General features: G+C 36.5%; 1 protein-coding gene across 2 annotated transcripts in view; it reads left to right on the top strand.

The window, feature by feature from the left end:
- papss1 (3'-phosphoadenosine 5'-phosphosulfate synthase 1) overlaps positions 1-12,627 on the top strand; it is a 109,345-nt gene that overhangs the window by 66,911 nt on the left and 29,807 nt on the right. For both annotated transcript variants that reach the window (XM_039759216.1, XM_039759217.1), the window contains exons 9-11: positions 2,985-3,120; positions 3,356-3,624; positions 7,876-8,105. In XM_039759216.1, coding sequence (XP_039615150.1) covers positions 2,985-3,120; positions 3,356-3,624; positions 7,876-8,105 — 635 coding nt within the window. The remainder of the gene's footprint in view (positions 1-2,984; positions 3,121-3,355; positions 3,625-7,875; positions 8,106-12,627) is intronic.

Raw genomic sequence — 12,627 nt, 5'->3', positions numbered from 1 at the left:
ATTCATAGCCTTTGCCATGAAGCTCAAAATTGAGCTCAGGTGCATCTTGTTTCCCCTGATCATCCTTGAAATGTTTCTGCAGCTTAAGTGGATTCCACCTGTGGTAAATTTCTAAACAATCAAGAAAACGGGAACAATTATAAAACTGTATTGTACCTTATTTTTTTCTATTTTTTTTTCCAACCCCTAAATAAATATTGAAACCAGGATAAATGGGGAGGGTTGGCGTTAGCAAAGGCATTTGGCCATGAAAATCATTCCAAAACCTATAAAGCATTGGCCCCCACATAGAAGTGAAAAAGATGAAGAGGAAGAAAAAAGATTGAAATATCCTTATTTCAAATTTAGGAAATGTCCTTAATTTGAAGATACCTACTGCCTTAGATATATAATCCTCCCAAATTTCAGAACTATGTCTAGATAGGCAGTAGTGTTTTTGTTATATATAAAATGCAAAGTTGACTCACTTACTCACCAGCCACTTTATTAGGCACACCTGTTCAACTGCTTGTTAATTCAAATATCTAATCTGTGAATCACATGGCAGCAACTCAATGCATTTAGGCATGTAGACATTGTCAAGATGACCTATTTAAGTTCAAACCGACCATCAAAATGAGGAAGAAAGGTGTTTTAAGTGACTTTGAACTTGGGATAGTTGGTGGTGCCAGAAGGGCTGGTTTGAGTATTCCGGAAACTGCTGATCTGCTAGGATTTTCACACACAACCATCTCTAGGTTTTACAGAGAATGGTCCGAAAAAGTGAAAATATCCAGTAAGTGGCAGTTCTCTGGGTGAAAATGCCACATTGATGCCAGAGGTCAGAGGAGACTAGCCAGACTGGTTCAAGCTGATACAAAGGCAACAGTAACAACCAGTTGTTACAAACGAGGTATGCAGAAGAACATCTCTAAATGCACAATACTTTGATCCTTGAAGCAAATGGGCTACAGCAGCAAGAGACAACATTGGGTAAAGCTAAGAATAGGCTCCCCAAAATTGGACAACAAAAGATTAGAGAAACATTGCCTGGTCTGATGAATCTCAATTTCTGCTGCAACATTCAGATGGTGTGGTCAGAATTTTGTGTCCAATAACATGAAACCTTGGATTCATCCTGCCTTGTGTCAACAGTTCAGGCTGGTGTTGGTAATGGTGGTGTAATGGAGAGGGGGATATTTTCTTTGCATGCTTTGGGCCCCTTAGTGTCATTTGAACATCATTTAAATGCCACAGACTAACTGAGTATTGCTGCTGACCGTGTTTATCCCTTTATGGCCGCAGTGAACCCATCTTCTGATGGCTACTTCCAGCATGATACCTCACCATGTCACAAAGCCCATATCATATCAAACTGGCTTCTTGAACGTGACAGTGAGTTCACTATACTCAAATAGCTTCCACAGTCACCAGATCTCAATCCAACAGAGCACCTTTGGGATGTGGTGGAATGGGTGATTTGCATCATGAATGTGCAACCGGCAATTCTGCAGCAACTGTATGATTCTATCATTTCAATATGTACCAAAATCCCTGAGGAATGTTTCCTTTACCTTGCTGAATCTATGCCCTGAAGTATTATAGCAGTGTACCTAATAAAGTGGCCAGGGAGCAAGTGTTATATTGAGAGAGAGAGAGAGAGAGGGGTTAACTATTAACTTAATTAACTCTGAGTTATATTCTGAGATATTGACTGCTTCCCTGCACCTTTTAAAGTATCATTTTAACTTGTATATAATACAGTCCCCATTGTTTTTCAAAACCATTGAGTTCATTTGATTTATAGTTTAGGATTGCCTATTCCAGCAGCAGTCTCCAAGTAAGTCTGGGAAATTCCCAGGCAATCCAAGGTCATCCCAGAGATGTAATTCTAACACATGCCATGGGTTTGCCCCAGTTGTTCTCCTAGTTGGCAGTATCTAGTACACACCCAGTGAGAGGTATTCAAGCGACATCCTTGTTATTTGTTGAAACCCCTTCATCTGTCTACTCTCACTCGGGAGATGTAGCAATTATTCTCTCTGCTATCTTGTCAAGAGCTTTGTGCTCATAGTATGGGCAAGCCCCATGACTTCCAATTTCACAATCAATGTGCCATTGTAACTAATACTTGATCTTTGTGTTTTGTTATTTGGCCTTCAAAAATTTGGGCATCGAGGAAATGAATAAATATTTGCATTATTTGCCTTTTTTCTTTTTAACTTACCCCTTTCTGTGAAGTTTATTACCTTAATTGTACCCAGCTGTTGATAATTAGCCATGAGTGATGTAGACAAACATGGAAACAATACTGAATGTTAAAAGAGAGCAATTTGCTGCCATTTTTTACTTTTTTAGTTCATTAAAAAACAATTGATTAGACACTGGAACTGAAGTAATTGCTTGTCTTTAGCATTCAGTGTTGGCACTATTTTGAAACAATAAATGGAGAAAGGCTGAAAAGAATGAAAAAAGTACATCTCACTAAACAATAAGATAAGGTAAAGTTAAGAATTATGCACAGATTATGATACTTGCTGACATAAACGTCTGCAGACACAGAGGTCTCCCAGGACTGAACCCCATGAGGATTCTAATAAATGTGCACAAAACATTACCTGGAGTCCTGGGAATTTATTTGTCAGTAAATGACTGGTGACCTGGTATAGCCTGGTTGGACTTGGCATGAAGAAGTTACATGGAGCTGCCACATGGGCATCATCACCTGACCAGTGGTGTCAGATGTGATGAGAGAGTGCAAAAAGGCATGTGAGACAGATTGTTGGGTTATATTTTTGCTATTCTCCTAAGAATGTGAATTTATCACATTAGTATTTGCTTTGCTCTTTGGCCAGCAGTTGTACTGAAAATAAGTTTAAAAATATTACCAATATACCTTCTAGTATCATGGAAATGATCACAAATTAATGCTGTTATACATGTACTCAATCATATTTTTTATAATACATTAAAAAGATAACTGTTTTTTTTTTTTTCCTTTCTAGATGGTAATGGAGAGTGGAGACTGGTTAATAGGTGGAGATCTTGAAGTTTTAGATCGAATTTATTGGAATGATGGCTTAGATCAGTATCGTCTTACACCTGCTGAACTGAGGCAAAAGTTTAAAGAAATGAATGCTGGTACTTGGTGAAAGTAGCTTTTTACGTTTATACATTTCAGAAAAATAGTAATATGTTATTGGTACAATTTAGGTGCAGCCTTTCTTCTAAAATGGATTGTATATGAAATATTAAGTAAAAACATCTTTTATTAATTACAGTATATGTGCAGCACTTGCATCTTCTCATATGGAAATATCACTGCCGACAAAATAGAAAATATCAAAAAGTTGTTTTCTTTTGTTATTTTGTATAGATGCTGTATTTGCCTTCCAGTTGCGCAACCCAGTTCATAATGGACATGCCTTACTAATGCAGGACACTCACAAGCGCCTCATTGACCGTGGTTATAGACGACCAGTTCTTCTTCTCCATCCTCTTGGTGGCTGGACCAAAGACGATGATGTTCCTTTAATGTGGCGCATGAAGCAGCATTCTGCAGTGCTGGAGGAGGGCATTCTTAATCCTGAAACAACTGTTGTAGCTATTTTTCCTTCTCCAATGATGTATGCAGGACCAACAGAGGTAAGCATGTATTTTTTACATCTTGCCTTTTCCAAATATATATATATACATATATATACACATCTGTCTACAGTGGGGGGAAATAATTATTTGATCCCCTACTAAATTTGTAAATTTGCTTACTTACAAGGAAATGAACAGTCTCTAGTTTTTATGTAAGTTTCATTTTAATGGAAAGAGACAGAATGTCAACCAAAAACCCAGAAACAACACATAAAAGCTATAAATTGATTTGCATGTCATTGAGTGAAATAAGTATTTGATCCCCTACAACCCAGCCAGAATTCTGGCTCCCACAGATTGGCTGGGCGCACAGATTACAATCAGTCAATCAATTACAGATACATCTGATCTCAGCTTGTTATGTGTATAAAGCACACCTGTCCACAGACTCAATTTCTGCCATTCCAACTTCTCCACCACCATGGGCAAGACCAAAGAGCTGTCAAAGGACTTCAGGGACAAGATTGTAGACCTGCACTAGGCTGGAATGGGCTACGAGACCATCAGCAAGAAGTTTGGTGAGAAGGTGACAACTGTTGGTATGATTCAGAAATTGAAGAAATATAAAATGACCATCAATTGCCCTCAGTCTGGGGCTCCATGCAGGATTCTGCCTCATGAGGTGAGGATGATTATGAGAAAGGTGAGAGATCAGCCCAAAACTGCACTGGAGGAGCTTGGTAATGATCTGAAGGCAGTTGGGACCACAGTCATCAAGAACACCATTGTTAACACACTACACGGTAATGCAGTGGTTTCCAAACTTTATTTTATCACGGCTCCCTTAAAAATATTTGATCATATGGCGCCTCTCTTCCATTTTATAAAATACTACAAACACAAAAATTTTTAGTACTAAAAAATTTATTAAGATAAACTCTTATACACAAGAAAAAACGAATAACAATATTTTATTATTGTCGCTTAATGAGATGGATGTGCTTGCCTATTAGCGCAAAGTTTATCAAATCTCGGTGTCATTGATGAGATAGCTATACGAAGCTTCTTTTCTACAACCAAACGAGCACGATATTTCGATTTTATTGCAGCTAACGCAGAAAATCCTGTTTCGCATAAATAAGATGTTGCGAAATGGCAGCAATACTTTTAAAGCTTTATTTGACAAAATATTATATTCACTCTTAATATCTAGCCAAAATTGAATCAGAGATACATTCTGAAATTTTTGTTTTAAAGAAATATCACAAGATAGTTCAATCAAGTTTTCTTTCTCAATACTTGTTAATTCAAATTCGTCATCTTCTTCGTCGATAAATGGATTCTGTATCCACGCATATTTTGTAAAATCAAGATCATCAAAATAATTCGAAAAATGAATTAACAAACCATCCAAGTGTTCAACAAATAGATTTTTGTTTGCTTCTATATTAACTTGGGCGCATAAATTTAAAAGTGGAAACATGTCGAACCTATTTTTTTCCAAATTTGTCTTCCATATCTCCATTTTTTTAATGAATGCTTTCACTTTATCTTTTTGAATCAATAAATGAATAAATCAATTTGTGGCCCTTGCATCGATTTATTCAAAACACTCAATTTTCCAAAAATTTCCACCAAATAGATAAGTTTAATAATAAAATTATCATCCCTAAACATATTTGCATCCTCATTATGATTTTCTCCGAGAAAAATTGCAATTTTTTCTTTGAGTTCAAGTACCCTCTGAATCACTTTTGCACGAGATAGCCAGTGCACTTCACAATAATACAAAAGTGAGGTGTAAGCAGCTTCCATATCTTCACACAGCTTTGCAAATAACCTAACTTTTAATGGACTGTTTTTTATGTAGTTTACAACTTTCGTTACTTTTGTAAAAACGTAGTTAAGTTCCTCACTCATATTTTTTGATACGAGAGCTGCTCTGTGGAGCATGCAGTGCGTCCAGAGAACATCGGGTGTTTCCTTTTAATTAGTGCTTGAAGGCCAGTTTTGTGTCCTGACATTGACTGTGCACCGTCTGTACAAAGCCCAATGCAATTATTCCACAATATGCCGTTCTCATCAAAAAAATTGTCGATTTATATTAAAAATTTCACTGGATGTGGCTTTGCCAGGAATGGGTTTGCAAAATAATATATCTTCAATTATATTATTCTCTTCAACATATCGAACATATGCAATTAAATGTGCGTCTTTAGCTACATCGGTTGCTTCATCTACTTGTAAGGCGAATTTTGAAGTGTGCATCTGAGAAACTAATTGATCGCAAAGATCGTCAGATATATCATCAATTCTTCTGCCAACAGTGTTATCAGCAAGCGGTATTTGTCGCAACTGTTTTGCATATGATTCACCAAACATTGTTTTGACCATATCAATAGCTGCTGGCAAAACTAATGTTTCTCCTATTGTGTGTGGTTTTTTACACTTTGCGATTCTGTAAGATACTAAGTACGATGCTAGTAACGCATTTGATGGAATATGAACGATTTTTTGAACGTTTGCTTTTGTTTAGTGAACTCTTTCTTTGAAAAAATTCTTGGGACATGCCAACGTATTGAGAATGCATAGTTTCAATGTGGCGTTTTAATTTTCCGGGTCTCATACTATCAGCAGCCAAAACTTTCGAACAAAACAAACACATTGGCTTTTCCACATTATCAGTAATAACACTTGTAAATCCGAACGATAAATAAGACGAATCGTATTTTCTTGTCTTGGGAGTTCTTCCTTCCTGATTCCTACTACTTGTGCCAACATCAGATTCTTCATCATTAGAGGATTTTCTCTTATAACCAGTCAAGAACTTATCCATTTCTCTAAAAATATTAGGATAATTAATTTATTGTTCTTAAAAAAATTAAACTTAATTAAATTACTTACTATTGTGATCAGTGAGTAATTAGGTACGTCAAAATAAAATAAGAAACACAATCTAACACTGCTGAGCTAAACTGAAGTTGATATTGTCTCGATTTTTGGAGAGTTACTGGTCGGCCAAGTTACGTGTCATACTGCTGGTGGTTTATCCTTGCAATGAGTGGATATCGTAGGTAAGAAAGTGAGAATTCCGACAACGCGTCTGAATATTTACACAGTAATACGCAGCCGCCAAATCTTTTCGCGTATGCGCATAGACAATACAAGCCCTACGGCCTACGGTGCTGATATATTTCTGAACCGTACTGTTTGCTACGGGTTAAGGGTAGCATCAGCAGCATAGTAGTTAATATGTACCTATATGTTACGTATTGTATTAGCTGCACGTGCACTTTTTTTGTCAATCCTGGCTAATATTCGCTCCTACCTAGGGAGGCACGCCTCCCAGTTTGGAAAACGCTGCCGTAAATGGATTGAAATCTTACAGCACCCGCAGGGTCCTCCTGCTCAAGAAGGCATATGTACAGGCCCGTGATGATTCAGAAGTTCACTGACAAACTTAAGAGGGGCCTGTACATTTTTGACTGATATTCTGTGTCTCTCTCTCTCTCTCTCTCTCCATTAAAATGAAAGTACCATTAAAATTAGAGACTGTTCGTTTCTTTGTAAGTGAGCATACTTACAAATTCAGCAGGGGATCAAATACTTATTTCCCCCACTGTATATAGAACTAATGTTAGTAAATCTGTAAGTACTAATTTTAATATACATCATTGAATTGTCAGATATTGCTTTTTATTATTTTATTTGCTCATGTATTACTTTAAATTAGACTAGACAGAACTTCATTCATTTGTCCTTGGGAAAAATTTGTCGTTTTACAGAAGATCAATAATTAAATAGATTGATAAATATATACATGCACACACACACACACTCTCACACACTATGGTCTGAAAACATACCAGAATGACTAAAAAGAAAAACGTCTGGCTTTACATAGTTAGGGCATTATGTAGGCATTCATTTAAAAGAGCCCCAGTAGCGATGAGCTGAATAATTTGTTGGCTGAAAGTCCTCAGTGTTAGTGTGTCAGAGACAGGATGTGCAGTATTGTTCATAATAGCACTTAGATTTGTTTTAATCCTCTCCTTTGCTGCTGCCTCCAAGGGATCCAAAGTATGTCCCATAATTGAGCCTGCCCTTTTAGTTTGTTGATTTAGTGGGCCTCTCTTGAAGTGATGTTACCAGCCCCAGTACACCAGCATGTAGAACAACACACTGGCCATCACCAAGTAGTTGAATATGTGAAAGATGTCATTGTATTGTCATTAAATTGATGTAGGGGAATCCCTTATATTGCTATTGTATTGAAGTTTGTAAATGTAATCAATATTTGTCTTTTAGGTCCAGTGGCATTGCAGAGCACGTATGGTAACGGGCGCAAACTTCTACATTGTTGGCCGTGACCCTGCTGGCATGCCACATCCTGAGACTGGGAAGGATCTCTATGAACCTTCACATGGTGCTAAAGTTCTAACCATGGCCCCTGGTTTGATTTCTTTGGAAATTGTTCCATTTAAAGTTGCTGCGTATAACAAGACAAAAAAACAAATGGACTATTATGATCCTAAAAAGTAAGTTCTTTCCAAATTGCTTCATAATAAGATTTCTCCTTTGTGTTTAAGCAAACTGTGCATATGGCAAAAAATACCCTACTTTTAAGGTTGTGTACCTTTGAGTTTATATTGAAAGAAATAATGTCAGCTTTGTAAGACGAGTATGTACAAAGACTGGATGTACTTTAAATTAAATTACTTTGCAGTTTTTCTTTTTAATGTCCTGCTTTATGCTAGAGTGAGATATACAAATACTAAGATCACAACAACCAAAATATGAGCAGTTTCTGTTCCTGTAACTTTGGAACGGACAAGTGATCAGATTCATGGATATGGAAGCATCTGCTGCATAAGTAGTAATGGGTTAATATACTTCACTAGCCATGTGTGCCCAACTACGTTGCGCATGTTAAAGTTGTCTGTGAAGGGCTCCCTGTTTAAATGTGGCTGCCAGTCGTGAATTGGGCCCTTCATCGCACAGCATTATGATTTTTTTATAAGGGAAACAAAATTACAAAAGAGAACCCCTTGTGGTGAAGAGAAAAATGATCAAATTTGGTACTCACATTTACAGAAGATGCTGAAAGTGATCTCCTTGTTTGTCAATACATCTCTGTGCCCATTTCAGCATGTTTATATACACTCATGTGGCAGATGAGATGGGCCACTTTTTTGTGGGCCACCAGGGGTGTGGAAATCAAATTTGTTTCTACTTGTCCACGGACAAGTAAACTTCGGAAATCCATTTGTCCGCCAGTTAAATTCACTTGCCCATAAACAAATAACAAAAGTGAAAAATAGTTTATTTTTTCTGATCTCTTTTATTGATACCAAAGCTGCCTTCCATTTTAAAACTGAAAAAAGTTCTTTCAGGGAGTAGTATTTTGCCACCTTGCTCTAGAACATTATATAAACGATTCCCTTATTTTAACTGGCTAATAAACAATGCCTTCATTATAGCTACACTAGTTCTTTTTTCATATATTACAATTGCATAACAGAACACTGTCCTGATTAATTTTCTGCCGTGTTCTTCAGCTTTTGTCTTGCAACATCTTCTCCCCCAAGAATCTTTACTATCTCAGACAGCATGGGCTGAATGCTGTTCATTTCTGCTTGAGCTGAACTGCATGGTTCCTGGAATGATGGTCCTGCAGAAGTGGATGCTGATGACTTTTCAGGTTTTTTCAAGCAGTATTGAACAGTCTAGCATAATGCTCAACCTCCAAGCGTTCAGCTTTAGAAAAAGCTTTTTTAATTGAACCAACTTTTTTCTTACTTTTAGACTCCTCTCTAAAGTCTCTATCTGACGTACTAAACCCCCAGTTCCTATCCTTTTTCTTTCTGCACATATCCAATCACCACACGATAAACGTATTTGTGAAATTAAAACTAGTTATAAGCTTAGACCTCTGAATGGATGGCATAATTAAACATGTATAATGAAAATTTTTTTTTAAGTTCTGAAAACTCTGAGGTCTAGGTTCATGGAGAAAGACAAAGGATAGGAACTGGGGGTTTCTTAGTACATAAGATAGACAAGCAATAAAGAAAGCCTGCTCAGAAAAACAACCATTGAATTCTGCGTTCGTGTCTCTGACCTCCAGATCACGAACCCAACATTTACATAATATTTCAGTTAAACCTGTGCGATACCCATTCAAATATCCATTTTTTTGGAGCCTCGTCACACCTGCCATAAACTTCTCAACACTGAATGTTGACCTGAGGACCCCTTAATGCAAGGGAGCAGCACTACAACCATGCCACCGTGCCCCCCACCACCCATGTCTAATACATGCTTTAATACATTTCATCGTGAAAAAAATATCAAGTATTTATCTTAGTATTCTTAATGTTCATTGAGCAGGAATATCATGAAGTCAATGTGTGGCGATTGCTGCCGGTGCTTCCTCAGTGCAAGAGGAAGTCAGTTTAAGAAGCGCGCAGAGATTAACAACTGGGTCGGGGAACACTTAATATAAAGCATTTAATGTGCTACATTAATTTATGATGGGGTTTGAGAAAATCTAGTAAATGAAACATTCATTTTAAGATGAAATTTAGTTTGTGACATTCTACTGACAAAATAACCTACGAGAGTAAAGTGGAAATGTCGACTTTAATCTCGATGTAAATGTCGAGAATAAAGTGGAAATGTCGAGAATAAAGTCAACATGTCCACTTTAATCTCGACATTTACATTTTTTGTCTCCACTGTGTCCTTATTTTTTTCACTGTGGCTTTAATACGCTTCCATAGGTTTTTCAGGGCCTGTTGTGCCAGTTTTAATCAAGAAATTATCCATTTCTCATCCGCGGTGCTACTTGTTTCAGTTTCAGCAGCACGCGTATAGCGAGAACAATGTGCTTACTGCAGTTCATTATGGGTTACGCATGTAATTCCTAATGACGTATTCAAAATTCTGCAAGATGGTACATTTCCAAAGAAATAAATGTTACCGATGTTGTCGGGGGGGAAAAAAATAATCGCATCTAAGTGAAGATTTTTATTGATATTTCATAACATTTGGAAACCATTAGAATGTTTTCTTCTTTATTTTTAACAAACTGGCAGCGCGAAACCAACTTGTTTTGCATGAAAAATTCTCTAATCAAAAATGATCTATAGACAACTCATCAAAATTGATGTCATGCAATAAATTTTTTTAACTGCTCAATATATCACAACCTACTCGAAATCGCAAATTTCAGGAAAGATTAACTGCCTAACAAACTTTATGTGGCGAAAACAATTGCATCGTAGGTGAAATGACCGCATTTTTATGTAGAAAAAATTAATTTTATCAATAATATATAAAAGTTATCGATTATAATGAAAAAAAAATCATCAGATTACATCGTAATGTCGGCATGAAAAAATGACCACATCTCCAAGTGTGTAAATAGTAGGGTAAAATACTTATGTAAGACCACAAGAGTGATTCCCCTTTGAAAAATCAGCCGTCATTTTGTAAACAATATTAAATACCAATTTGAGACATGAAGAACATGTCTAAGTAGACTGTTTCCGCACGAAATACGTAACCAAATGTTTAAAATTTGAAAGTAGTGGTACAAATGTGCCCTGCACAGCACATATAATTCTTTTTTCTCCAGAAAATTGCACATGTCCGCAGACAACTTAAACCAGAAAAACATGCTTGTCCGATGGTCAATTTACCGTGTCGGACGAGTCGGGCGTTGGATTTCTGCACCCCTGGCCACCCTGTAGTATTCTCTGTAATAACCAATTAGCATTTAGGCATGACTAATAAGGATAAACTAAAGGAGTTTACTATTAGGACAATAAAGAGGTTGCTGCTGAAGATGAGACTTTATGTCGCATGCAAAAGTTTGGGTACACTTTTTTAAAATCCATCCATCCATCCATCCATCCATCCATTGTCTAACCCAAATGTAACTGTGAATAGTTAAGTGAGCAGAAGATGAACTGATCACAAAAAGGCATTTAGTTATAGATGACACTTTTCAGCATTTTATACAAGATTGGTGTATTTTTTTGTTTTGTACAATTGTACAGTGACAAAAAGGAAAGGAGCACCATACAAATATTTTGGACACTCTTGAGATATTTGAGGTCTCAGATAGCTTTTACCAGAATATTTAGTATTTAAATAAAATGTGCCTTGAAGGTGAAGATTTTACTTATTTGTACTATACTGTACTTGTGTTAGAATGTAATACTTGCATGGAACCTGTGTATTAACAGATTTTAATGACTACGAAGTAAAGGTAATTTTTCTTTGGTAGCTACAAGTAAAAGAAAGCCGTACAACCTCGGAGTAAATTTTAAAGAATTGCCCATTTAAATTGTTGGTGCTGCATAAGCAATGGGAGCCAATTACTCAGTAATATTTACCCTTCATAGTTATCAACCAGAGTCTAATACTACAGGTAGCTACTACAATTGTATGCTGTTTAAGTGATATGTCATTCTCATCTGCAGCAAGTTGACATTGGTTTTTATCTAATGATTATGTTGATGGGGAATATAATGATTTAACAAAGAAAATCAGACACACTGCTAGTTCAACAGCCAGGTTTCTACTGACTGTAGACCGTAGATATCTCTGAAATGTTAACTGTTTTTTGCTTATTGTTTTTTATCTCAACAAAATGTTTTAGTCCTGTTCATTTCGGATATGTTTAATCACTATTGTGTTTTCTGTTGTTTTGTTTTTTGGCCACTTTTGTTCTTTTTATTTGATTTTTTGGTAGGTGGTGTTATCTGGAATAAAAAAAAAAAATGTCTGCCTTTGACATTAAAACCAGCTGTATATATGAGGATTACTGCTGTTATTTTTCAGCAGTCTCTCCCTACATGATCAATTGTGTTTTGTATCACACATGGTCTTTTAAGGTATTGTGCCCAGGAGACTCAAGTCTAGAAGTTGTTCCGTCTTCCTGAACATCTGGAAAATATATGCTCTGTTGTTTATGGGTTATTTTTTTAATGTTCACATCTAAAGGCATATATCCTTATAAATTAAAGGCACATTAAATGCATTGGTTTTACC

The sequence above is a fragment of the Polypterus senegalus genome, chromosome 7 (assembly GCF_016835505.1).
Source record: "Polypterus senegalus isolate Bchr_013 chromosome 7, ASM1683550v1, whole genome shotgun sequence".
Taxonomy (NCBI): Eukaryota; Metazoa; Chordata; class Cladistia; order Polypteriformes; family Polypteridae; genus Polypterus; species Polypterus senegalus.
The sequence above is the reverse complement of the archived record's forward strand: the minus strand, read 5'-3'. Positions and strand labels throughout refer to the sequence as shown.